The sequence below is a fragment of the Ornithorhynchus anatinus genome, chromosome 7, assembly GCF_004115215.2.
Source record: "Ornithorhynchus anatinus isolate Pmale09 chromosome 7, mOrnAna1.pri.v4, whole genome shotgun sequence".
NCBI lineage: Eukaryota > Metazoa > Chordata > Mammalia > Monotremata > Ornithorhynchidae > Ornithorhynchus > Ornithorhynchus anatinus.
In genome coordinates, this window is record NC_041734.1 from 45,968,001 (window position 1) to 45,995,846 (window position 27,846).

At 40.1% G+C, this 27,846-nt stretch overlaps 1 protein-coding gene across 8 annotated transcripts in view; it reads left to right on the forward strand.

The window, feature by feature from the left end:
* Positions 1-27,846, forward strand: part of TP63 (tumor protein p63) — a 153,433-nt gene that overhangs the window by 111,526 nt on the left and 14,061 nt on the right. For 4 of the 8 annotated variants that reach the window (XM_029069535.2, XM_039912656.1, XM_039912657.1 and 1 more), the window contains 6 exons: positions 9,408-9,594; positions 13,866-13,981; positions 15,041-15,150; positions 16,048-16,184; positions 18,256-18,338; positions 18,447-18,583. In XM_029069535.2, coding sequence (XP_028925368.1) covers positions 9,408-9,594; positions 13,866-13,981; positions 15,041-15,150; positions 16,048-16,184; positions 18,256-18,338; positions 18,447-18,583 — 770 coding nt within the window. Of the gene's footprint in view, positions 1-9,407; positions 9,595-13,865; positions 13,982-15,040; positions 15,151-16,047; positions 16,185-18,255; positions 18,339-18,446; positions 18,584-25,410; positions 26,844-27,846 lie in introns of those variants that run through there. The other 4 variants (XM_039912658.1, XM_029069540.2, XM_039912655.1 and 1 more) reach the window with 2 other exon arrangements.

Here is a 27,846-nt window from a genome sequence, read left to right on the forward strand (position 1 = left end):
CGCCGACGGAAGGACCCCGCCTGCCAAGCAGGGAGTACAATTTTTAACTGCGGAAAACCTGGCTTTCAGTTCAGTCATTTTTAGACTCTCCGTGAGACTGTAGCATTCTCGCATTCATTTAGAAAGGCCACATGTAAGTGAATCTAGACCTAAGGTCTGTCTCTCGAAGTCCTTTTGAATAATCATTTTCACAGTTATTTCTAGACATCATTTGAAGTTTAGTTCGGTAAAGTTTTTTTTAATTTTCATTTCGTCTCTTGGCAGAGCGGCATTTCCAAATTTCACCTCATATTCAGTTCATTGGCATAAGATGATTGTATCGTTAAAGCAATGATCCTCCAAAGGGCTTTTATTTTTTTCCCCCCCTAGGCTTCCATTTACAGAGGCACCTGTAAATATTTTGTGGGACCTCCTCTGAGGGGCTCAACATGTTTTCCCCTTTAGAGGCCCCCATCACTGGCATTTTGTTTTTCCTGTGCATTATTTTAAATTCTTACCTTCCTCTCCAGTAACTAGTAATTACTAGTCCTTTCTTCTCTTGCTATCAAAATGTTCCCTTTACTCTCTACTTTATTAGTTTTCCAATAAATCCAGTTTTCCAAACCCCAATCTGTATCCTCAGCCACATCTTTTCCCCAGGAACCCAAGAGCTCCGTATGGAACACACAGGTTCAACGAGTTTACCATCCAATTTTGCAGACTGAGTTTAATAAATCATCACTTCATTTTACTGTTTCAACTTTCAGGAGTTGAAATTTTATCAAACACATTTTAAAGTTCATCATCCTCATTTGAAATGTATTGTGATCATGTTGTATATCATTTGTAGAACACTAGCTATGTAGACATATTGTTAGCATATCCCATTGGTGATCTTAAAAAATGCAGTATCTAAAGTAGCTTCCCTTCAGATTTGCTACTGCAAAATTTGTGCCAGAATGTTTAAAAATTCTGAATTTGAATTTGTGTGAAAATTCAAACTTGCATGGCCTCAAAGGACTTTAAATTTCTTTAAATATAAATTACTTTAAAACCTAAATGTAAAAAAAACTAAGATCTGCAGTTTATTATTCTTTAATGATTAAGAGCCTGGATTTGTGTATTTTTTTCATGAAGGCCTTAGTTATGTGAAAATGTTTCTGCATTTCGTGGCAATTATACTTCTGTGAATTAGTGGAATGGACAAACTGTGTGTGCCCCTAGGCATTCTTTAGTCTCTTTACCTGTACTAGAGGGATTTTTTATGTGCATACAAATGTGTGCCGTAACTGTGGAGAATACCAATATCCAATTTCTGGAAAATTGATAATGCATTATATTCTTAAGAGTGCTCTTAGTAATTTTGTTAGCCTTAGCGTGACAGGATACCGAGACTCGAAGGAAATTTAAGCAATCACAATTTGTGCCTGTGGCTTCTGGGAATTTGGATTCAGAATCGTTTCCTAAGACTTTGTCGGTCCATAGTATTTCGTAAGTTTCACTTACTGGGAGTCGACGAATAAGGTTTGGATAGTCACTCAGCCCCCCTTTCAGGATCGCACCTGCAGAGTTTGGACAGTCTTGACTAAGGGAGGGAGAGTCAAGCAGAGGCATAGTCATTCCATTCCTAGCTTGAGCAGTGGCTAGCGAGTGGAAGGCAATCTGCCACAAGTCAAAACTCACCTGTGTTAGGCAGCAGCGGCATGAGAGAGAGTCAAGGGCGGAGACTCAAGGTTACTGCACGGAAAAAGGCAGTGGTAAACCACTTGCGTATTTTTACCAAGAGAATTCTATGGATATACTAGCAGAACGATGGCAGATGGAGAGTGAGGAGTTCTGGAGGAGATGTGTCCATGGAGTCGCTGTGGGTCGGAAACAACTCGGCAGCATAAGCCAAGCCAAGACACTCAGCACATTTAAATGTGCTGTTGAGAAGCCTGTGCTTGACTTCTAAGTGATAAGAGGGTAAAGAGGCAGTAATTTATACAGCATATTATCAGAGTTTGAAAAATTTTTACACATAGTCATGTAACTAGTTGCTGCTGGAATAATAACAAGTATCTACAGTTTCAACTATTCGGGAGTAGTTGGAGATATCAGTTGTGGCCAGGGTCAGGATGAATTAGATATAATAAGAATATGTTATTTGTTAAGAACTTACTATGTGCCAGGCACTGTACTAAGATATTCATCCTAGCTTGATAAGGGTATAAAAGGACAGAGATAATAGGGAGGACAGTTGAGGGGAATATTGGATTGCATGATTCTCCAGCAAGATCAGGTGGACATCTTACAGCAAAGAACCCACGCGACTTGAGAGTTGTGCAACTGTGCTCTTTTCCTCCTAGAGATTTTGAAGGGGGTAAAGTCTTCCTTTAAGAGCTGAAAGGTATATTAAGAAAGAAAAAAGCCTCCACACACTTTGTTGACACTCCTTCAGGAGAGGGGGCTGTTGAGAAATTAGGCAGGTGTCCGCTGATGTTAGCTGGCATGTGTGAGCATTGTGATACCGAATTACCAGTCTGGATGCCAAAAGTGTGTAATATAGTATGTCTATTCAGGCAGGTGGTGAGGGTAGGGCTCGAGTCATTGGAATGCTTTTTCCCTCCCCCTCCTTCCTTTTTCCTTAAAACATATTATTAGTAAAGGATCTGAATTTACTCTTGTTTTCTCAAATACCCTGGAGTTGGCTTATTTGAACCTGACCTCTAGCTGTGAACACTCCCTTTCCCCACTCTCCCCAGCATTCTTCCTTTCCTTCCAAGACAACAAAGAAGACTAAGGATAGTATTTTTTTTTCTTTTTCAGAGGTGAGAATGTGTAGCTGTAAAGAGCCCAGTGCATTTATTCATATTTAGGTCATCCCTGTTCCTTTCCATTCATCAAAAGACTATAGGTGCCTGAATATCCACAAATGCACATGCACTAAGGGAAACCTGATTAAGGCCTACCTAAAAATCATCCACTAAAAGTGTTCTCTTGCTAGCTAGGGCTGACATTGGTCTTTGGCAAGTGCTCCTCTGAAGATTTATATTTCAGTGTGATTATCATTTGCATGCTCTTGTATGTTCACCATCACTGTGAATCTCAGAAATTAGATGCTTTAGCTGGCTAGTTTCGTGTCCAATTTAGTAAACCAAAATTAGGGGGAAATTACATTATCTCCATCTTCAAGATTAAATTTCCTATGCTTATGATAAGGTTGCTTTCCCCTTTTGTCCACTGTGACAGCTGTACACGCTTATTAGAGACCATATAATCTTGAAGTTAAAGTTATGTGAATAATTTGCCTGTTTCTGGGGTTTTTTTTTAAGTAATACAGTAAAGGAACGCTTTGGATACAGCTGCTGAAATGCACATTTGAAGAATGGGGCTGCAGTTGATTCCTTGGCATAAAAACATATGGACTGACACGTTCCCACACGAATGACCAGTCAATCTATCAGTAGTACTTATTGAGCACTTATTGTGTGCAGAGTACATTAATTAACTGCTAGGAAGAGAATAAGACAATAGAACAGCATGAAGTAGTGTGGCCTAGTGGAAAGAGCTCAGGCCTGGGAGTCAGAGGACGTGGGTTCTAATCCCAGCTCCACACATGTCTGCTGTGTGACCTTAGGCAAGTCATTTCACATCTCTGTGTCTCACTTACATCATCTGTAAAATGGGGATTAATTGTGTCCATCCTGATTACCTTGTATACACCCCAGCACTTAGAACAGCACTTGGCACATAGTAAGCACTTGACAAATACCATAATTATTATTATTGAGATAGGAAGACACGATCCCGGCCCACAGGAGCTTCCAAATGAGAGATGTTTACAGACTAGAGAGAAGCTCAGGTTCAAATGTAGAAACTGAAATTAACCTGCTTGCACCCTCCTCCCCTCCGGCCCTGTACCTTCTCCTCTTTCTCTACAACAGCTTATACATTGCCAACTTTCATCAGGACTAAATTCACTCTTTTTCACGCTTAATCTACTAGAGCATTGTGGCTCAGGCAAACAGAGTTGGGACACTTAGGCAAATATTATTTTAGGGTGTATGTTAGAAATGGACCATTAAAATTCAACTTGAAGATTTGACGGGAAAAAAAGCTAAAAGCCTTCTATTTATTAGTTGTCAACTAGTATTTCATGGGCACTTTTGAGTAAAGCTTTTCAATGATTGCAACAATACAGACCCATCTGTTTGAGGTATATTGGGAGTATGTGTTCTTGTTAAAAGTCTCAGAAGAGGTGATCTGCTTCATATTGCTTTTATATCTGGGATTTGAACCTTTGCTTCTATTAGAATACAATAAGCCAATTAGCACCAGTGTCATCTTATTTTAATGATTGGTCCCCTTTTGGCCATGAGCATAACTAATTATCCTTTTCTTTCTGATAATGCATAAATGATTCCTTTGATTAAATGAAGGATAAATAGAAAGAATATTGGAACAGCGACAAGAGCTAACTGTTTTTGTTCTTCCTCACTGAGATTCTGCTCCGATAACTGGACTCAGTTTTCCCAATATATTTTTTTTAATTATTCAGATGGGTAAATTGATTTTCAGTCTGTTTTTACAAGTGTGTCGGCATTCACTGTGATACTTCATAATGTATAAATGATAGTGCAGTAAGAAAGAGGAAACCATGCTCTAATAGATTGTTCATGATTTTTGAGGGGAGGCATGCTTCATATTATAACACATGATTGAAGACTTAAAGATAATGTTACCTGATAGTATGCCCTTCATCTGGGAAATTGAAGTACTTGATAACTATCCAGACATCTGCTAGAAAACTAATACAGCAAGTCAAGAACTGTCAAACGAGTTGTTGAATGCATTAGGAACTATGTTTTAGTCCTGAAGATGGAGGAAACTGATTGACTTGAAATGTTGATAATTTTGTAATAAACATAAAGGAAGAAGGCAGTACTGGAGAAATGGCCATAAATAGAGTGGGAGGGAGGATTTCAGAAAAAAAAAACCAAGAAGGGAAAATTGAGAAGAGAAAATTTCAGTCGATTAGAAGCAGTTGTAAAGGCTACATTTAAGGAGACCTGAGGGACAGAAGGATCTTAGAGAAGTGGATGTTCTTTAGAAATCATCAGAAAATACCATTCCATTAATATATTAAGTAGGAAGGAAGGAGGAAATCTACTTGAATAACCCAAGAATCATAGAAGGAATAGAAAACTATTTTGTTTCCCATACAAAGAGAAAACAAGCCATAAATACTAAGAAGCAGAAAAAAGAAAATAGCACCATTTGGAAGGGATAAGGGACAAGAGCCAAATAAAATGCAATTTGCAATAAGCATGAAGGGAAATAACAGAAATACTAATATACTAATAGTATTAAGGATATCATTAACAAAAGAAGGTTGAAGGAGAATTATATTTTGAATTCATTCAATAATAATTATGGTATTGTTAAACGCTTACAATGTGCCAAGCACTATTCAAGGAAGAGATTGATAATAGATGATAGAGAATCAGTATATTTTTTTTTAATTTTAGAAAACGTGAGAAGGGGGCAGGGATTACACAGATTGAGAGGGGAAAATGATATAGCAATTAATAACTGTGGTATTTTAAGTGCTTACTGTGTGCCAATCACTCTTCTAAGCACTGAGGTAGCACTGTGTGACTGTGGGCAAGTCACTCAACTTCTCTGTGCCTCAGTTACCTCATCTGTAAAATGAGCATGAAGACTGTGAGCCCCACGTGGGACAACCTGATTCCCCTGTGTCTACCCCAGCGCTTAGAACAGTGCTCTGCACATAGTAAGCGCTTAACAAATACCAACATTATTATTATTATTATTACAAGCTAATCAGGTTAGACACAGTCCCTGTCCCACATGGAGCTCACAGTCTTAATACCCATTTACAGATGAAGTAACTGAGGCCCAGAGAAGTTAAGTCACTTGCCCAAGGTCACACAGCAGACATGGGGCAGAGCTGGGATTAGAACCCAAGTCCTCTGACTCCCAGGCCCGTGTTCTTTCCACTGGGCCGTGCTGCTTAGGAAAGTTCTAGGGCTATGGAAAATTGCATGAGAAATTGTCTAAATAGTCTAGATCGGTGTTCAGTCAGTCGATCAGTACTATCTATTAAGTCTGCAGAGTATTATAGAAAGCTTTTGGAAGAACAGATCAATACAAAAGTGCTGTGTGACAATTCCTAGGAGTGGCAGAAAAGACCCAAGTGCTTAAGTGATGTGGAAGTACTCAAGTAGCAGTTGAGGGCAGATATTGGATGGGGAGATGAGAGATTGGTCAGAGATGAGAGACTGTCCTGCAAAAGTGGCTCAGTGGAAAGATCCCGGGCTTGGGAGTCTGAGGTAATGGGTTCAAATCCTGGCTGTGCCACTAGTCAGCTATGTGACTGTGGGAAAGTCAGTTAACTTCTCTGTGCCTCAGTTACCTCATCTGTAAAATGGGGATGAAGACTGTGAGCCTTACGTGGGACAACCTGATTACCCTGTATCTACCCCAGCACTTAGAAGAGTCTCTGCACATAGTAAGTGCTTAACAAATGCCAACATTATTAAAGGAGACCAGATTTCATGAGGCCACTGAAACCAAAGCAGTATGGCATAGCACTGTGATGATTTGGGAGTCTCTATGGTGTTCCCTTATAATTTTGGGTTGCTAACATCTTTGAGTACAGTATGAATGTGTGTTTGCTTGAGAGTATCCTTGCATATGGCCAGTCAAATTGTCCTTAATCAGGAACTTCTAGTAAGGCAAGGAGTGAAGAAGGTATTTATAAACGTGTGTGTATATCTGGGTGTGTGTCTGTGTTTGTATGCACGTACATATCCATAGATAACTCTTCATGTGTTGGGTGTGCCGTAATCAAAAGTAAAGGGGCAATACTTTAGGCTAAATCTAATCTAAAAACAAACCCTGGTGACATCCATCTCAGGTTACTAAAAGTGTTGGCCAGAATCACTTCAGAGACATCCTAACTCCTAATCTATAAAATAAATTTGTATGTACTCAGTTCTGTTGGAGGGTAGTATTTTCATGGCTTGTTTCTGGATAGACTGTGATGATGGTATTTTTAAGCACCTAGTATGTGTCAAGCACTGTTTTAAGCACTGGGTAGATACAAGGTAATAAGGTTGGACACAGTCCTTTTTCCACATGGGCTCACAGTCTTCATTCCCATTTTACACATGAGGCACAGAGAAGTTAAATGAGTTGCCCAAGGTCACACAGCAGACAAGTGCCAGAGTCAGGATTAAAACCGGGGTCCTTCTGACTCCCAGGCCCGTGCTCTATCCACTAAAGCTTTGCTGCTTCCCCAACATGGCCTAGTGAAGTCTGATGGCAGGCTTAAAGAACATTTTCCAAAAGCATGAGTCTTTAAGCACACCGCACATCACAATGTTGGAAAAAAATAGTTCGTGTATGGCATAGGACGGAACACAAAGTGAGTACACAATGTGAGTTTTCCTTCATGTGGGATTCCCAAAGAGCACAACCCCTGCATTAATGGGAATAGTAAGAAAGTATGTATGGGAAATCACAAAACCATTGTGAAATCACAGTAAAGAGAACAAAATCTTGGGTAAAAAGCATAACTTCACAGAGAAAGTGTAAAGGATAAAGCTAATCTCTATTATGATAGGGACAGGCCTGCTAGTTTGAGGGGAGGAGGTGTCATCTGCCTCAAATTAGCAAGACTTTTTATGTCCTCCCTAATTTAAATAAACTCCTTGAGAGCAGGGTCGGGTGTTCTACTTTTATGATAACTGTCCCAAGCGTCCAGAACAGTACTTGTCACACAGTAAGTAGGCACTCTGTACTTATGAGTGATGCTATCATCATCATCATCAAGAAGTCAGGAAAATAAGCTTGTTCTCCCAAAGGAACCCTTCTTCCTGCCCCTCCTCCCATCTTAATAATAATAATAATAATGTTGGTATTTGTTAAGCGCTTACTATGTGCAGAGCACTGTTCTTCCCCTTCCCCACTATGCTATCAACTCCCTGATGAATAACAGGCAGAAAGCGGGTGACTGAGAAGGAGGGATTCAGACTATGACTTCATGCACAGGGTGCTCTTTCAAACAAGGTGATAACTGATGGAATGAAAATGGGGGAGAAGGGAAGGGCTATTTTGAGAGTAAAAGATTAATGAATCATATATATTAATTTTATGTTAATTTCCAGATGATTTTTAAAAAGTTGGTTGTAATCAAAGTAGTCATTCTTGGTAAATCACTCTCTAGAATTATTTAAAGGTTTCACAACCAGGTTTTTTGTTGATTTTTTTTTTTTTTTGGCAAGGCTTCTTTTTCCGCAGGCTGTGGAAAACCTTTTTTGTGTGCTTAATCCCTAGCCTGTGGGCATGTAAAACTGATTGCCTAATGCACTTCTAGCATTAAGTAATTTTGAAACTTCAATTTTCACCGGAGCAACAACACTTCTGAAAAACAGCCATCCTTACAGTTCAAAAGGAAGTGGGAAGTGGTCACTTTAGTAATATATACTTTTGGGGAGCTCTCTCCATTTATTTGCTAGGCGTTGGATTTGCAAATATCAATAACTAATCCATTTCCCCTCTCCATTTATAGCTTGCTTGCCAGTCTTTTCACCTTTTCAGATGTGTCTGCCAATTTATGATTGCAACTTGTGTGTGCATGTTTACTCTTGGTTTGAGTAAATGTTATTAGGTGCACCAGTCCAGTAAATATCAATGGCTGTTTGGTAACTGGCCAGTATTAGAAACCAGGAAGGATGCAGTGATTGAGGGTTTTAAACTGCAAGGCAATGAAAGGGAACCTAAAGGTTTCAAACCTAAAGGTTTGGGGTTTCTACCATACAACTCACATTTAAATAAGTGTTTGAGAAGCCTTATGGGTCCTTCATTTATTCAATCGTATTTATTGAGCACTTACTGTGTGCAGAACACTGTACTCAGCGCTTGGAAAGTACAGTTCGGCAACAGATAGAGACAGTCCCTACCCCACAATGGGCTCACAGTCCAGAAGATCAGCAAGGTCATCAGGTCAACCCTGCTATACCACAGACAACCTGTGTTACCTTGGGCAAGTCCCCTTCATCTCCCTGGACCACAGATCCCAGGTTTGGAATGGGGGTATGAACATGAATTTCCAAAGAATATCTCTGGGATGTTGTGAAGATAGATTTTATATAAAAGTCATTTGCGCCAAGATCCAGGCCTTTCCCATTTTAGGCAAAGCAAAGCACATGAGAGCATTTTAATATTCTGCTTTTGATAATGAATTACTGTTCATGAAATTCACAATTAAATCATTTGACTTAAAGGATCCCTTGGCATTGTTGCAGTGAACATGTACTTATAAAAGCCATAGTGGATGCAGTATCCCATATGACGTAGTCTCCCTTTCTTTGACTTGGAGAATACTAACTCCTGTCATTCTTGTTTCTCTCTTTTCTTAGTATTCTACCGAACTGAAGAAACTCTACTGCCAGATTGCGAAGACCTGTCCTATCCAGATCAAAGTGATGACCCCACCCCCACAGGGCGCGGTCATCCGGGCCATGCCAGTCTACAAGAAAGCAGAGCATGTCACCGAGGTGGTGAAACGCTGTCCCAACCATGAACTGAGCCGGGAGTTCAACGAGGGTAAGGTAGACGATGCTCAGCCCCCACCAGCACTTACAATAGTGCTTGGTACATAGTAAACACTTAACAAATACCATTTTAGAGAAGCAGCATGACTCAGTGGAAAGATCACAGGCTTAAGAGTCAAAGGTCATGGGTTCTAATCTCATCTCTGGCACCTGTCAGCTGTGTAACTTTGGGCAAGTCACTTAATTTCCCGGTGCCTCAGTTACCTTATCTGTAAAATGGAGATTAAGACTGTGAGCCTCATGTGGGACAACCTGATTATCCTGTATCTACCCCAACACTTAGAGCAGTGCTCAGCACATAGTAAGCACTTAACAAATGCCAACGTTGTCATTATTATTCTACCTCTCTCCTGTTTGAATCTCATTTGTTTCAAAGGATAGAAATGATCTATCTGGAAATGATTTATAGGCCATACTTCATTCATTCAATAGTATTTTTTAAGCACTCTGTGTGGAGCACTGTACTAAGAGCTTGGGAGAGCACAGTACAACAATAAACAGACACATTCCCTGCCCACAACGAGCTTACAGTCACCCATGCTTCCAGCCAAACATTCCCTGGTTGAAACTCATTCAAGCCTAGGATTCCTTAGCTTATTAAATGCTTGGGAGAGTATAAAACAGTAGAGTTGTTTGACACATGCCCTGTCTCAAGGAGCTTACAGTCTAGTAAGAGGAGCTTCAACAATAAACTGAGTTGGCCTCATTCAGGTCACTGAGTTCTGAAACCAGTGACTGCTTCTGATTTTTAGCAAGTCCCCTCAAGCAGCTAAGAAAGTCCAAGTGCTAGCTACTCTGTTAACTTCCTCATTCCCTTCTCCTTTCTTCCCTCCCTCCCTGTCTCTCTCCCTCTCTCCTTCTTTAACTCTTTTTGTGAGGTTGCCCTTTTTACTCTGTCTTCAAGAAAAACAATAGTCAATAATCCTCTAGACTGTAAGCTCACTGTTGTCAGAAAACATGTCTATCGATTCAGTTAGATTGTACTCTCCTAAGTGTTTAGTACAGTGCTCTAAACTGAGTAAGCACTCAAAAAATGCCACTGATTGATCAAAGAACTAAAATTTTGAGGGTTACAGAAATACAGATGAGCATGACAAAAAGCCTATCATTTTCAAAATGTCATGGAAGAATATGGAAAAAGCTTATTTTTATTAAGTTTCTTTTTCAGCAACATTGGATAATTAGACAATTTTATGTTTCAGATTATTTGATTTGATCTGTTGAGTTTCAGATGATTGCCATGTAAGCATTCTAAATTCCATGGCGCATTGGTACTAAAATCAAGCCCTATTCAAATAATGTCAAAGTGTCTGGGAAGATTCTCATTCTCTTCCTTTCACTGGAGACAAGACTGTATCTAATATATGAACAGCCAGAATGTTGCATTTGTATCAGAAATTCCTAACAGGTGTCAGGTGTTTTTAGCCAATCAACATCCAGTGGATGAAGGGTGGTGAAGAAAGGCCCTGAAGTAATAATCACCTTGGCAGTCACTTAACTTGTCAGTACCTCATTTACCTCATCTGTAAAATGGGAATTAAGACTATGAGCCCTATGTAGGACAGGGACTGTGTCCAACCTGATTAAATTGAATCCACCCCAGCGCTTAGTAGTACAATGCCTGGCACATAGCAAGTGCTTAACAAGTACCATTAAAAAATGGTATTTATTGAATATGTAACATGTGCAGAGTACTGACCTTAGCAGTTGAAGTTGTGTGGTATAGTGGATAGAGCATGGGCTTGGACATCAGAAGCGCCTGGGTTCTAATTCTGGCTTCACCAATTGTCTGCTGTGTGACTTTGGACATGTCACTAAACTACTCTGTGCCCCAGATACCTCATCTGTAAAGTGAGGATCAAGACTGTGGGGCCCATGTGGGACATGGACTATGTCCAAACTGATTAACTTCTATCTATCCCAGTGCTTAGTACAGTGCCTGGCATATAATAAATGCTTATCAAATACCATTTTTAAAAAAAAAAAGCTTTGCTAAAGAACATTACAATAGAGTTGGTAAACATTATCATATTTGTTACACTGACTGTGTGCCAAACGATGTGTTAAATGTAGTGCTAGGGTAGTTAGAACGTAATCACATCAGTCGTAGTATCTGTCCCACACTGGGTTCACAGTCTATCCCCATTTTACAGATGAGGAACCAGTGACAAGTGACTTGTCCAAGGTCACAAAACAGTCCAGTGGCAGAAATGGAACAGAGATCTGGGTCAGGAGATCCCCAGTCCCAAATTTTTTCCATGAGAGCATGCTGCTTCTCATGAGGAAGAGTGCCTGGAAGAGATCAAGCCCATGAAGAGCCGGGGTCTCAGTCTATCAATGGTATTCACTGAATGCTTACTATGTGCAGAGCACTATATTAAGTACTCTGCCCATTCCCTGCCCTTTAGGAGCTTACAATCTAGAGGGGGAAATAGACATAAAAACAAAATATGGATACGCATTTAAGTGCTGTGTGGATAAGGGTGCAATGAACATAAAAGGCTTAAAGGGTATAGATCAAGGGTACGGATGCAGAAGGGACAGGGAGTAGGAGAAAAGAGGACTTTATTCTTGACTCCACTTTCTCATTCACCCCACACATCCAATCCGTCACCAAAACCTGCCAGTCTCACCTTCACAACATTGCCAAATCCGCCCTTTCCTCTCCATCCAAACCGCTACCTTGTTGGTACAATCTCTCATCATATCCCAGCTGTATTACCATATCAGCCTCCTTTCTGATCTCCCATCCTCCTGTCTCTCCCAGCTTCAGTCTATACTTCACTCTGCTGTCTGGATTATCTTTCTGCAGAAATGCTCTGGATATGTCACATCCCTCCTCAAAAATCTCCAGTGGTTGTCTATCAACCTTCGCATGAAGCAAAAACTCCTCACTATTGGCTTCAAAGCTCTCCATCACCTTAACCCCTCTTACCTCACCTCCCTTCTCTCCTTTCACAGCCCACCCTACACACTCTGCTTCTCTGTCGCTAACCTCATCACTGTACCTCGTTCTCGCCTGTCCCGCTGTCGACCCCTGACCCACCTCCTACCTCTGGCCTGTAATGCCCTCCCCCCCACATCTGCAAAACTAGTTCTCTTCCCCCCTTCAAAGCCCTACTGAGAGCTCACTTTCTTCAGGAGGCCTTCCCAGACAGAGCCCCCCTTTTCCTCTGCTCCTCCTCCCCCCCCCATCACCCCTACTCCCTCCATCTGCTCTACCCCCTTCCCCGACCCACAGCACTTGTGTATATTTGTACATAGTCATTATTCTATTTATTTTAATGATGTGTATATATCTATAATTCTTTTTATCTATTTTGATGTTATTGATGCCTGTCTACTTGTTTTGTTTTGTTATCTGTCTCCCCTTTTAGACTTTGAGCCTGGTGTTGGGTAGGGATTGACTCTATCTGTTGCTGAATTGTACTTTCCAAACACTTAGTACAGTGCTCTGCACACAGTAAGCATTCAATAAATATGATTGGATGACTGAATGAATGAATGAATGAATGAATGGAAGATCTTCTCAATCTAATCCATACTTGGTCGTTCCGCCTCTAGTCCCGTCCCCCCGACCTGCTTCTCTGTGCCATACTCTTCACTTGCCCTCAGTGTGGTCTCTACCCTCATCAAAATGGTTTCTCTCCCTCATCACCCCTCTGGTCATTGATTGGAGCCCTTTGGCCACCCTTTGACTCCAAGGACTTATGGACATCCGTAGCCTTGCAGACTATTGCCACTTATTGACTTTGGGCCAGCTTCTGACTTGAGCAGCATCCTACTAGCTCAAACCAGATTTTTTTTTTCCTTCCCGGGTCCCTTTCCTTCTCACTAACCCAAGAAACAGCTGTTGTCCTTCCTTCTGCCTTGTGGGCCAGAGATCCAGGAATGGAATTCAGTAACATCTCAAGTCCTTAATCCTTGGGCTGTGAAAGATAGATCTGTTTCCCTAACCACAGGAGGGCATGACTCCATTACGGCTTGGGGACACCACACTCTCTTTCCCTCTTCTTGATCTATTTTCTTCCCCCCTCCACCTCCTCCTTGATCCTCCTTCCTCCTCTCTCATATGCCCTACCCGTCTTGACCAAGAAGCTTTCAAAAATGCATTTTCCTCTCAATTGTCTTGAGCTCCGGTGTGCATTTCCACCTTAGGTGACGTTCCTTGCAACCACCACCATTAGCTCTGTGACTGTTTGTTTTTTTGGTTTGGGGGGCATTTGATGGTAATTTACCTTTTGTCATTTTCATGCTTTGTAGGGCAGATTGCCCCTCCCAGTCATTTGATCAGAGTGGAAGGAAACAGCCACGCCCAATATGTAGAAGACCCCATCACAGGAAGGCAGAGTGTACTGGTACCTTATGAACCACCCCAGGTAAAATATAAATGAAATGAGTGCTGGGTAGACCTTTGGAGAGAGTACTTTTAGCACATCTGAGTGGGAGGAACTATTTTTGGCAATCTTTTAAAGTGAATTTTAGTTATACTTGTCTCTCTTCTTTCCCCACCTTGTTCAGGTAGTGTTAATCTTGTTAACCTTTCTGCACTCATTTTTTCCAGAGGAATGACTAGTGCTAATAAACTAAAAACTAATATCAATAAAAAATTAGGAATACTAGGCTCTTTCAACAGTATTTTTCAAGTGATTGTCATAGACCTTGACATTTCCAAATGAAACATGTCATGCTAGAAGGAAAGTTATCACCATTGTTGATAGTTGGTAGTGACTGCCTATCTTGGTTTTGTATAACACCTTCCATCTGGAGAAATCAGAGCTTTACTCATGCCGTTGTCTAATATGAATTATCGCTGTGAAATTGCAGATGGATGATGAGGTAGCCAGACAGGCATAAGCCAGATGTAACAGGTGGCAGATAGCACCATTATTTGTAAATATGATTTGCTCATTAAGATATAAAATCTCACTATTATAGAGATTTGATTTGGGGGGAATGTGTGATTAAAAAAAGTACTTTTTGATACTGCATCTGATAAATGACTAGTTTTGCAGCTTGGTTATTCCTAAGCATTCATAAGACAATACACACTTAGTATTTCATTAGTCTTCGCATTCTTGGGCGGTATGGAAGACAGGTGATATTATCCACACTTTGCATATAGGATACATGAGGCTATAACTGGCTGTTTCCTTCCTCATGTGTATTGCTGACTCCAGAATATACAGCAAAAAGAGAGGACCAGCAGAAGAATAAGCTCATCTATCTGGTTTCAAATTTGAGTATTCTTAACTGCAAAATCACTCAAACTTTCTTATATAAACCTAAGAACAAAATTATTCTCTTATTAGGAACTCTGTGTCTTACAACTTACTTGTCAATCAAATTGAGTGAAGGAACTGAAATAAAGGAAAACTAACCATCAAATAGCTGTTAATATAAATAGCTTGATTTTATTCTTGTCTCCTTGTATCTAGGTTGGCACTGAATTCACAACAGTCTTGTATAATTTCATGTGCAATAGCAGTTGTGTTGGAGGGATGAACCGCCGTCCAATTTTGATCATTGTAACACTGGAAACCAGAGAGTAAGTAGTGAATTGTCAAAAAGCATGTTAGGGAACTGTCAAAATGTGGGGGAGTTTAGGTAATTAGAGATTTATCAAAAAAGCATAGTCTGGTGGTAAGGTGGAGAACTGTGTTTTATCATTAACTGGAAAGACTTCTTCCTAGATTCAATCCTTTGTGTTGTAAATCCCTGTTGCAAACAGTTTTGTCAAAGACCTAAGAAACTGTGTAAGGGTGGGGTAGAAGAGGAGGGGGAAAATCACTTCATTTTAAAATTCTTTGCATTTGACTAGAATGGTTTCTCAATTAACTATATTGGCCCCAAGGGATTTAACCTTTGTTTGAGCAAATTTGTATTGCCTAAGGGGAATCTCATCCAGGAACATCCACTACCTTAACTTCAGTTTCTTTGCGAGTGTACTGTATAGTTGCTAAATACAGCTGCTTAGTTAATGGGTCCATGGTTCTCTGGGCATACTGGGTGTGATTTGCTAGTATTGCATTTAATGTTTGTCATTGTTGCATTATGGGCCTTATAAGCTTCTTGAGGCCAGGGATCATGTCCTAACTTCTTTGCACTCTCCCAAGCACTTTGCACAGTGCCCTGCACATAGTAAAGGCTCAATAATATTGTTGATTGATTTGAATGATTATCGCCATTTCGGTTCTTCCTGACAACAGCCAGTGAAGTTGTACTCTAATCCTGCAAACAGAGTCAGGGAAACTGTGTCCAGAGTCACACTAAGAGTCTAGAGTTGGGATAAGCATTCAAAGCTCCTGGATTTCTCATCTGCTAGCAAGGTTTTAAAAGCCTGTTGCTTGGGGCCAACATGTGTTTTATTGGTGGGGCTGGGGCATAGAATTCCTCTGGAACCTTTGAGTTTGGAATTTAACTCTTTCCCCTCCTTGACTCCCAGCGGGCAAGTCCTGGGCCGTCGGTGTTTTGAGGCCCGTATCTGTGCTTGCCCAGGCAGAGACAGGAAAGCCGATGAGGATAGCATCCGAAAGCAGCAAGTTTCGGACAGCACAAAGAACGGTGACGGTACGAAGCGCCGTAAGTAGTTGTAGCAGTTGCACAGGGCATGGATGGAGCACTCCCGTAAACCGGGCTGGGGTTGGGAGGGACCGGAATGATTCGCTCCCTGGGACGGGACAGTGGATCCGGTGTCAGCCAGGTTACTGGTGACCTCTCTGTCAGGGATGTCGCTGAGATTTCCTGCTGGCTCTTATGTGAAGTTGGTTTCTTCCTGGGGATTGTCTCTGGATTTTTCTCAGGACAGCAGTGCCACAGGGAAGACATGAGGAGGTAACTTCAATAGTATTTATTGAGCGCTTACTATGTGCAGAGCACTGTAATAAGTGCTTGGAAAGAACAAGTCGGCAACAGATAGAGACAGTCCCTGTCGTTTGACGGGCTTACAGTCTAGTCAGCGGGCTTACAGTCTAATCGGTCTAACTTCTACAGTCTAACTTCAAATTACACTGACAAAGGCAGTATGAAAAACTAAGCTGCAGATGTTCATATTGTTTCTGGTAATTGAATTTGAAGCTTAGTTTCACTTTGTGTCTCCTGTCCAGGACAGCACAACCAGGTATGCCAAAATGCAGGGCGCTCTGTTCTGGGCAGCCGTCATTGAGCCTGTGACTGGCAGCAGCAGAGTGGAATGGGGAGGGAAATGGCAGAGCATGACCCAAACTTTGTAGGGAGGATGAGAAATCTGGAAGGAATAGCTCTGATGATAATAATAATAATGTTGGTATTTGTTAAGCGCTTACTACGTGCCCAGCACTGTCCTAAGCGCTGAGGGAGATACAAGGTAATCAGGTTGTCCCATGCAGGGCTCACAGTCTTCATCCCCATTTTACAGATGAGCTAACTGAGGCACAGAGAAGTTAAGTGACTTGCCCAAAGTCACAGAGCTGACAGGCGGCATAGCCAGGATTCAAACCCATTACCTCTGACTCCCAAACCCAGGCTCTTGCCACTAAGCCACACTGCTTCTCTGATGAGGAATTATGGCCTGAAACCTTTGAAAGGTTGCATTTAAGTACTTTTTAGATGAGCCACCTAGCATTTTAAACTCAGGGCAGAGTTAAAACCCACTGACAGTAATATATGTGATGTTTTACTTGGGTTAAAAAATAATGTTTTTTCCTTGACTTTCCTGGTTTTATATCTGTGAAGAGATGGCAAAGCAGGGTGACTAGGATTTTATGGTCTTTCCTCATGTTTCCCATCACTGGACCAGGAGGTAGTTCCTTGAGTCTTGTTCCCTTCTCTGCAGTGACTTATTCGTTTAAACTACCCCTTTTTCTCTTTCTGTGCTTCAGCTTCTGTATCTGTGAAACAGGAAGAATGCCACTTGCCCACTGTCCCTCTCATGATATTATAAGGATTAGATTTGACAAAGCTCCAAATAAATAAAAGCTGCTGGCATTGTTCAGTGTTCCCTCCACCTGTCAGTTAAGGGTGACTAACCAACATGGGGCCCCTTTGTCAAATGAGAGAGATTCTGACTGTGAATCCTCCAATGGAGCCACCAAGCTTACCAACTCTTTCTCCAATTCTGGGTGGGGCCTGTTCAGGGTCATTTATCTTTGAGTATAGGCATGTTTCTGTTTTGTTTCTGCACTGTTTCCCCGTTGTCCTCCTAACCGAATTGTCACGTTCCCCTGTGAGGTTGACACTACCTCTTGGTTCAACACAGACATGACTTTTGTCTTGAGCCGGGTTACCACCCATATTTTCTGCATTCCCACTTTCCCACGTTACAGGGAGATTGAAGGTTATTATCTTTGAAATGCTTGTGAGCCTTGGAGAATAGACTCTGTATGAATTAAAGTTATTATTACCAGAATGAAAAGATCTTTGCCTTCCTTTTCCTGGTAACAATTGATCGGCGATCCCTCCTCCTTCCTTCTCTACCCACCAAAAAAAAAAAAAAATTACATCAATTCCCAGAAATGTCACTTAAGCAAAAACTTTTTTGGTAGCTTGATTTTTTAAATTGAGAATTCGTTACCCAAATGGATACTCAAACAGAAAGCCCAAAATTGACAGGCATCTCTGATGCTATAGTTTCTGTTTTGGAAATGTTGCAGTGAGAGACTTTTGTTTCCCACAGCTTTTCGCCAGAGCACACATGGCATTCAGATGACATCAATCAAGAAACGGCGATCCCCAGATGACGAGTTGCTATACTTACCGGTAAGAGCCCCTGTGTTTGGTGCTTCCCTCTGGCCAAATGGTTGTGTCATTTTGGATGGTTGATTTATAATTGTGATTTTTTTTCTTTCTTCTGTCCACTTTGCTCAGGTACGGGGGCGAGAGACTTATGAGATGTTGCTCAAGATCAAAGAGTCCCTGGAACTCATGCAGTATCTTCCACAGCATACAATTGAGACTTACAGGCAACAGCAACAACAACAGCACCAGCACTTGCTCCAGAAACAGTGAGTGTATTAAGACTGCATGTTTTAGGAGAGAAAGCGTGGAAGAGAGAGCTTCCAATCATTTAATCTATAAACTCAGTGATGAGTTTCACGGTGTATGGCATCACCTCTGAACCCAATCTGGAGTCATATCGCTTTGAGTTAGCATTTCATTCAGGGCCCATGTATTGCTTTTTATCTTATCCCCACTTTAGGAGTTTTAACAAACTTCGTAATGAGATCCCCCCCTGTTTTCAAGACTCTTAAAGGGTGTTAGTTATCATTGGAAGTTCTGAATTTAATGGAAACAGATTCATTTGGACTTCACAAGAAACTGAAGTATTCTACAAACAATGTAACAGCCAAGAAGCAGAGGGTGAGTGTAGAGAAGATAAATTCATGTCCCATATATTCATATATGAGCAGTGAGAGTTAAGGAATGTGGACCTAAGAGAATGACTGGAGAGAAGGAATCAAAACACTAATACCAATGGAATATAGGTGCTAAAAGAAAATAAGCTAAAAAAAGTGCAAGAAAATTAACGAAACATTTCACAAATTGTGTCAGTTTTGACATACCGTAATTAAAGCTGGCTGGTCTTTTGACTGCTTGGTTCTACTGATGCTATTTTTAATAATACAATTTTGCAGTCACTAAAGACTTCATTCTTTAGAGAGTTGAACTCCCATATAAGTAGAGTAGCTGTGATTATGAGTTTATGGAGAAGCTAAAGCAAAGAGGAGTTGAGAGATATGCTGAGGATCACAAAGTTATTTAGTGGCTTTGTTAGCATTAAAACAGGTCTGAATCCACTAGAATAAAACCCCCACAAAGATACATATAATGCATTAACATATCATCAAGCTTTTACATATCCCATGGCATATTTTGTCACTGGTCCCACACAGGACTTTTGTGATATCACAAAAGTAACTGTGGTACTTGCTAAGAGCTTACTACGTGCAAGGCATTGTACTAAGCTCAGAGGTGGATACAAGCAAATCAGGCTGGATACAGTCCCCATCCCACATGGGGCTCTAGGCTTGGCTATTGGTATATCTGTACATTGGAAGTGTAATTAATTTATTTATTATAAATAAATTATAATTATGAATAACTATAATTTATTAATTTATATTGTATACCTGACAATATATAGAAACAATATATAGAGAAGCAGCATGGCTCAGTGGCTTGGAAGTCAGAGGTCATGGGCTCAGAGCCCAGATCCACCATTTGCCAGCTATGTGACTTTGGGCAAATCACTTAACTTCTCTGTGCCTCAGTTACCTCATCTGTAAAATGGAGATTAAGACTGTGAGCCCCATGTGGGAAAACCTGATTACCTTATATCCCCCCCAAGCACTTAGAACAGTGCTTGGCACATAGTAAGTGCTTAACAAATACCATCATCATTATTATTATTATTATCTGACAAGATTCAGATATAAATGTTTCTCTTTTCTGTCTTTCACCCTACAAAAAGCTCACTGTTTTCGGTACTAATATATTATTAAAGAAAACTGTGTTCCCTAATTTGTCGATTCTTAAAACATCTCTCTGAGATAAATTGAAGTTATTTTATATTGTCTGTGAGGCAGAGGAGGCACAAAGAGGTTAAGTAACGATTAAATTGCACAGCACCATAACAGATTCTAATGTCCAAACTCAAAGCCCTGCCCACAGTTTATTGAACCAAGCTGACTCTTTATTACTCTCCAGCAGTCAAGATGAGAGCGAGAAACACACATATAAAATAGAGTTGCAGTACAAGTGCCTCATTGTGGTACTAAGGTGAATTCCCTAAGTGCCAACATTTTGATATGAATAAGCAAAATGGCCTCAAAAGCCACCCCGCTGACAAGTCACTTTCCAAGAATTACTGTTTTTAGTCTTATTAACTAGCAGAAGGTTCCTGGCAGTTTGAGTTGATACTTGGGTTGCTTTCATTGTATTGAACACTTAAATCGAGTCCAGAAATTTGGGAAAAAATGAAGGAATTATCTTGTAACTTCTCTACATGTCTTGCCTTGATTAGTTCCTATTAAAAGGTGTGTTCACTGGGACTGGAGGTTTTAAGAATAATTAAATGATTTCAGAGTTATAGTTCAGCACATACAAAAAGTACTGTAGTACTTTAAAAGTACTTAAAAGCATTTGAGTTACTTCACATTCAGTAGTTGTTGTTTTTTCCTTTTTTCTCTTTTCCCCCTTATGGTGCTTAAGTGCTTACTATGTGCCAGGCACTGGACTAAATGGTGGGGTAGATTCAAACTAGTCAGGTTGAAATAGAGATCCATTTTTGCCTAGAGAATTAGGGATGCTTTCCAGAAATATAAACAGAAGAGTTTGAGAGGTTTTAGCCTCTTTAAGTCCACCTTTGTGGTCACCATCTTGGTCTAAACCAGAAGGATACACACCAAAACCTGTAAATGAGTTCAAAGGCCTTGAAGGTTCAAGAGTTCCTTGGAGCATTCCTATTATAACTAAGTTTCCAGGGTTTCTCATAAAAAGCAATTAAGGGAAAAACTTTATCACCCTCAGTGCAGTTAATTGAGCACTTACTGTGTGCAGGGCACTGTATTAACCCTTGGGTGAGTACAGTACAGCCGAGTTGATAGACATTTTCCCAACCCACAATGATCTTACAGCCTACAGGAATACTTGTAAGTAAGAAAAGGGTAGGTCTTCAGGGGAAAAAGGTCAAAATAATCAGCCTCTAGCAAGGCCTGCTCATCAGTTTCCTGACACAAAATGATCAAAATATCAAGGTCAGTCCCATGAATCTGAATCTGACCAAGGTCAACTTCAGGGAGAGAATAGCATATCTCTGGAGAACCACATTTCATTTTAAAATCAGTGACCTGAGGTTGTATTGTACCAGTGGCAGGTGAATAGGCTGAATTATATTTCAGGTAAGGTCTCCAGTCAACTAATATAAAACTGTAGGCTTCAGATGCAGTTATTTGACATATTTTGAGCAAGTTCTTTATAGATTTGTTTATTCATGTTTAACCACTCAGTCTTAGGTCCTCACATTTGAGCATGAAAGTTTGGATGCAGAATGAAATCTTTGCCATTTTAGCGATAATATGTTTATGATGTGTACACACAGTTTTATATGATGTATGGGAATATGTGACACTGATGCCCAATATAAATCTGTATAAACCCTCTGATTGCCCTATGTAAAGCAATTTGTGTGTGTGTATTTGTGTATGTTTAATTTTTATGTAAATCCAAAATAGAGAGTATTGGGAATAACTGGTAAAGAAAATGGGGAAATGGAATTTTTTGGCAATTGCTTGAAAATAATACATTGGCTTGTAAAACTTACTAAAATAGTTTGTGATTTCCCTACAAAATAATATTCCTTTTGCCTGGTAAGAAAACAATTTTCTGTGGTCTCTGTAGTTAAGAAGAATTTAGCAGTCTCAATTAAGGAAGCAGGGAAAGACATGTATTTCCTACTAGGTAGAAATAAATTATTTTCAATGTCATTACATCTCCAGGCTTCTCTCTACTATTTTCTATCTGTTTCTTAGATGATTTCCTTTTATATTTTCCCTGTAATTCCTTCATGATCATTGCTTTTTTTCCCCAGTATGATATACTTTATCCTTTGTACCATTTAGTTAAATCTCTGGGTTGCAAGTTCACTGAATATCTCTCTCCCTAAGAAATTTGAATTTTTAGGCTAATTGGGTGAATCAATATAAAGGAAAGGGTTTTGCCAGGTTTGCTTCTGATCTGGCTATTTTGTGCAAAGCATCAGGCTGAATGTTGTGGTAAATACAAAGTAATCACCTAAAAGTACCATTTCTACTACTTTAGAAAACCAAGTAAATTAGAAGACAAACTGGGCCAAATTCAGTCAATGCATTGTTCATAGAGTATTAATTTAGACTAGTGGAACAACCTTTCACTTAGCTGTTTGCGTGATTGGAGTCAGCTTCTGTTTGTCACGGCCAGTATGAAGAATATTCCTTTGACTTTTTTAACTCTCTGCGTGGTACTGGTAAGGTAGAAGGGAGCTGTTAAGTGGAACTAACTCTGCTACAAAATTCTCAAATCTTTCAAGGATCGGTGAACAGTTTGCATTTATCTGAAAGGCTGTTTTTTAAATCAGTTTAGTTCACATCGTATTTTGTGTGCAAAATGATAGAACTGTCACCTCAACCATATTCTTTCCAAAAATCGTTCTTCATCACATAGCACCTAGCTGATCAGTCCATCCTCACAGGTTTGGCTGATCAAATTTTAGATGGATGTTAATTCTCTTCTCGAAAGATTATTCCTTACTCCTTGGTTTTTAGTTAATTTTAATTTGTACATTTTCCTATTACAGTTCTTAATTATACACAAGCACTGCCTTAGATCATCTCTGTGCTTAATCAGTGTTCCCTTTAGCTACTCTTGAGCCATGGAAAACGTCTTTCTTTTGACTGGCATTTAAGGCTTACTTCACACTGTTTTTTCAATTTATTTTTTTTTACTTTTTTTTCCTCCCTTATGGTATTTGTTAAGCACTTACCATGTGCCAGGCACTGGACTGGGGTAGATAGATACAAGCTAATCAGGTTGAACACAGTTCTTGTTCCACATGGGGCTCACAGTCTTAATCCCCATTTTTCAGATGGGGTAATTGAGGTATAACAAGTTAAGCTACTTGTCCAAGGTCACACAGACCAGGGGTAGATCTAAGATTAGAACCCAGATCCTTCGGATTCCCAGGCCAATGCTCTATCCATTAGACCATGTTGCTTCTCCATAGTTAGTTCCCATACTCTTTTCAGTCCATTCTTTAAACGTTGTGGCCATTTTTAAAGCTCTTCCCTGTCAGAATTGCAGATATTCAAAAGTTTGGTCCCTCCAAATCAGTATGAAAGCAGGATTTATTGTTTAACTTTGAACTTGTGTGGTACTATCTCCAGCATTTAATGCAGTGCCTGGCACCAATTGAGTGCTTAATTAATATCACTTCTTTTAATACTGATTCTAGACTGCAAGCTCACTGTGGGCAGGAAATTTTTCTGTTATATTGTTATATTTTACTCTCCCAACTGCTTAGTACAAGGCACTCTGCACAGTAAGTGCTCAATAAATATGATTGACTAACCGGTTACTGACAAAACTTATGGGGTTTTAGCCTAAAATTAAAATAGTTATTTCTTTCCTTTTGTTCCTTTATCATTTTTAACTTTCCCTCCATTTTTATCATTTTTGGCTAAATTTTTACAGTGTCTACAATGTGGAAAGCATTGTACTGAGGGCTAGAAAGGTGTTAGTAGAGAGCATTTTTGAATTCTGCATAATTTGTAGGTGGAATTTCATTTTAATTTCTGACCATGAGTTAGTCCCTTCAAATTTGTTTTCCTCTCCACTGAGCTAATTGATGTTTCTATCTTAATTCAAGATAACATGAGCAGTAATTAGTAATGGGGAGGTGTCTGCTCTTTTCCCTAAACCTTAGTGAAGTTACTTAAATAAGACTAATGCTAGCACTTATCACTCTCCCAGCTCAGTGAGTATGGTGAGAGTAAGCTATGCTCTTTGGCTTTTGTGCTTTCTCTCCCTTTTCAGCCTATGAAGCCATATTTCATATTCAGACCTATTGGAATTCACTCTTTAAGAATGGTCAGCAAGGCAGTGTATCGGACTTGCGTGAAACACATAGTGTACTTGGAGAGAATCCAGTGCCAGAGTCAGCACCAAAACCCCAAAATCATGGAAATAGAAACCGATGTGCCAATGATGTTTCTATTTCTTAGTTTGAGAAAATGCTAATAGCAAATGAATCACACACAGCCTCATGAAGTTCTTGTGTGATGGAGTTTTAAGTTCCAGCTATTTCAGTTTCTCATTAGGGAAGTAACCAAGCCCTAAATGATCTGTTTATTGAGGGTGAGGCATTAGATTTCATATTTGCTTGATGACTTCCATGTTTGCATTCTGATATACAGCTTTAGGTGTTATAATGCAAACTGCCAGGCTTCTATTCATTGAGTAGGCTTGGTTCTAAAGTCAATCTTACAATATTTAGGGTTTCTTCAGGAAAGTAGCAGATGTGATTGAAAAAGCCAGACTTGCCAGATAGGACTTTGGAACAGCTCCTAGGCTTTCACAACTTTTTAGCACACCATAGTTTGGTGTTCTTTGCACATTTCTGAAGCTCTTTTGATTTCTTCATAATGCAACACTTTTTAAAATTTGTTAAACACTTACTATGTCCCGAGCACTGTTCTAAGCGCTAGGGTAGATACAAGGTGATCAGGTTATCAGGGCTCATGGTCTTCATCCCCATTTTACAGATAAGGGAACTGAGGCCCAGAGAAGTTAGGTGACTTGCCCACAGTCACACAGCTAAGTGGTGGAGTCGGGATTCAAACTCATGACCTATGACTACCAAGCCCGTGCCCTTTCCACTAAGCCACGCTGCTTCTCTTGTTTTTATGGGAGTGATCCAGTCTGTCATAGCCCACTTGGTGACTTTAGAAGGATTAATAGTTTTTGAGAGGTTTCTCCACCATGTCCTGGGCACACAAAATGCGCATTAATAATAAGCGGGAAGATGACATAACCTTCAAACTGATAAGATCTGGATTTCTCCATAGATTTAGATTGAGACCTCTTGTCCAGTCTTTCTCAATTGCCTTTCACACTTGAGCTGCAATACTTGGGCTTTTTCAATGCTTATGCCTACACCTTCTCTAAGGGTCTCTGGGATTTTTTTCTTTGTATTACCGATAATGAAGCTGGAAGTATTGTGTCTCTTTTGTTGTTATTTCAACCTGGTTTTTAAAGTCCTTTTCTTCATTCTTTTCTTTTCTCTGGTTCCTTCTTGCAGTCTCCTTTCAGCCTGCTTCAGGAATGAGCTTGAGCCACGGAGAGAAGCTCCAAAACAATCTGACGTCTTCTTTAAACATTCCAACCCCCCAAACCGATCAGTCTACCCATAGAACCCTTGTTCTGTGCTCTGTGTGCATGTGTGCATGTGTATGTGTGTGTGTGTGTGTACGCGTGTGTGTGTGTGTGAGAGAGAGTGTGTGTGTGTGTGTGTGTGTGTGTGTGTGGCCGGCCCACATAAACAGGACTTGAAAATGCTGTGGCCTATTCAAACAACCCAGAACCCTAAAGCCACTAGCAAAAGCAATTTCATGAAGGGACTCAAATCTTTGCAAGAAAGGACATTTTCTGCAGATCTTGTAGCAGTAGTTTGAGCATCGGGCGGTCAGGAACCACAGTGTACATGACTGGGATCTTTTGCATATGTTCTTTCCGTTATCTTTCCGTTTGTGAAATCCACAAGAATGTGTTTGAGCCGGTCTCAATCTTAAAATGCCTTTTTAAGAAAATAAATCCATGTTTTCAAGATGTCCTCACTGTTCTGTGTGTAAATACATAACCAGTGGCTGAGCAGTTCAGTCAAGGCTTTTAATGCTGGTCATGCAATAATAATGCAAGTCGATACTGATGTGTCTAATGCACTGCTGCTGGGCAGGTAAAGGTGATAACTACGTTATATAGTTCAGTTTAACTATTCCCTTCACCCCTTCCCTACACACACACACACTTTGGATTTGTTTTATATCATTACTTCTCTTGTAATGAAGGTACAGGATTTACTGTGCTGCCTCAGCAGGGTCTTCCCTCCAGCACACTACAATAGAGGCTAATGCCTAATGCAACTGTGCTTTAAATCTCCACCCAACTGCCCCAAGAACTGTTGTTGTTAAGTGTCCAGGACTGGTGAGTGGTTTTAAATTGATACCTACCACAAGACTCCATCCACTCAAGAGTAGTGCACCTGGTCTCTTATACAGTGTCTCAAGTCGGGAAAGAGTTAGGATCCCCTTTCTGACTCTTGCCAGGTATAACCTCATTAAACACCCCTATTAGCATGTGCATTGTGTATCCTCATTGCCGCAAAAATACCAGAATTCCAGTTTATTGGTGTGGTTGCAATCGATATCCCCAGGAAGCTTAATCTGTTGGGTAATTGCAGTAAGGTTTTCCTTGTTAAAATTAACCTTGCTATGGAGCCAGAAAAGTTAATTTCCCTTCTAAACGTAGCTAAATGAGATTTTCAGGGATCCCACTCATGAGGATTTTTTTAAAAATGTAATAATTCCTAAAGATTTAAAAATATCAATCCTATTTATATAAAAAAACCACCTAGTTACTGTGTGTTACGTACAGAGCAATATTTTCTTGTTTTCATCAGGCTGTTGCTTTATGGATGTGTGACTGTTAATTTTCAATAAACTTTTGCACCTTGGTTTTTCTTGGGGTATTTTTCTTGACTGTCTCTCTTTCTTAATTTCCCATATTGTCCCTTTCACATAAAATATTTCTCATTTCATTACTCAATACATCCCTACATATAGAAAAATTGGCTTCAAAATACGTTTGATAATTTCACATTTTTAACCCTAATCAGTTGTATTTATTGAGCCCTTGGTGTGTGCAGAGCATCAAACTAAGTGCTTGGGAGAGTACAATATAGTGATAAAAAATAGTTGGTAAACATGTTCCCTGCCCACAACAAGCTTACAGTCGAGAGGACGAACTTACAGTTTTCAACATTGTCGAATAAATGTACAGAGCCCTGGGTTTCTATGGAGTATTTTTTTCCTGAGCACTCTAAGCCTTTTCACAGCTATCATCTATCTTTTTCTAACAATTCCCAATTTACAGTGGGGGAGCCTGAAGCAACAAGTAAGTGATCACTCTGGACCTCCCCAGTTATTCAGAACCAGAGCCAGGGCTGAAATCCCCACATTCTACCTCTCACCTCAGTGAGTTTCTTCTCTAGGCCTTACTGCCTCACTTATTTAAAGGTTCATTTTTATAGGAGCTATGTTAAATCATTTGATCATAAGTGAAACTCTTGCTGTAGCCTCAAAGCACCAGCCTCTGACAGTGACTTGCAATATTTACACTGTAAGATCCCTCAAGGCTGAGATAGTGTCTTTTAACTCTTTTGTATTCCCCCAAATGCTTAGGACAGTCTTCTGTGTATAACAAGTGTTCAGTAAATATTCGTGATGATGATGATTAATAGCACCAAAAGCAAATTCCTGGATAGTTCAGGAGTATAGTTCAGATAAAAGGGCACTCAAAAAAGAAGGTGCTATTATTATTATTGTGACAAGCAGTGCAGTAAGTAGAGTTCCTAAGAACTAAGACTGAACAACATTCCTGGGAAGTTTGTCAGTATTTTTGCCAATTTTTCATTGACTGTTACCGGAGCTTGGCTCAGCTACAACGCTGGTTTTCACTA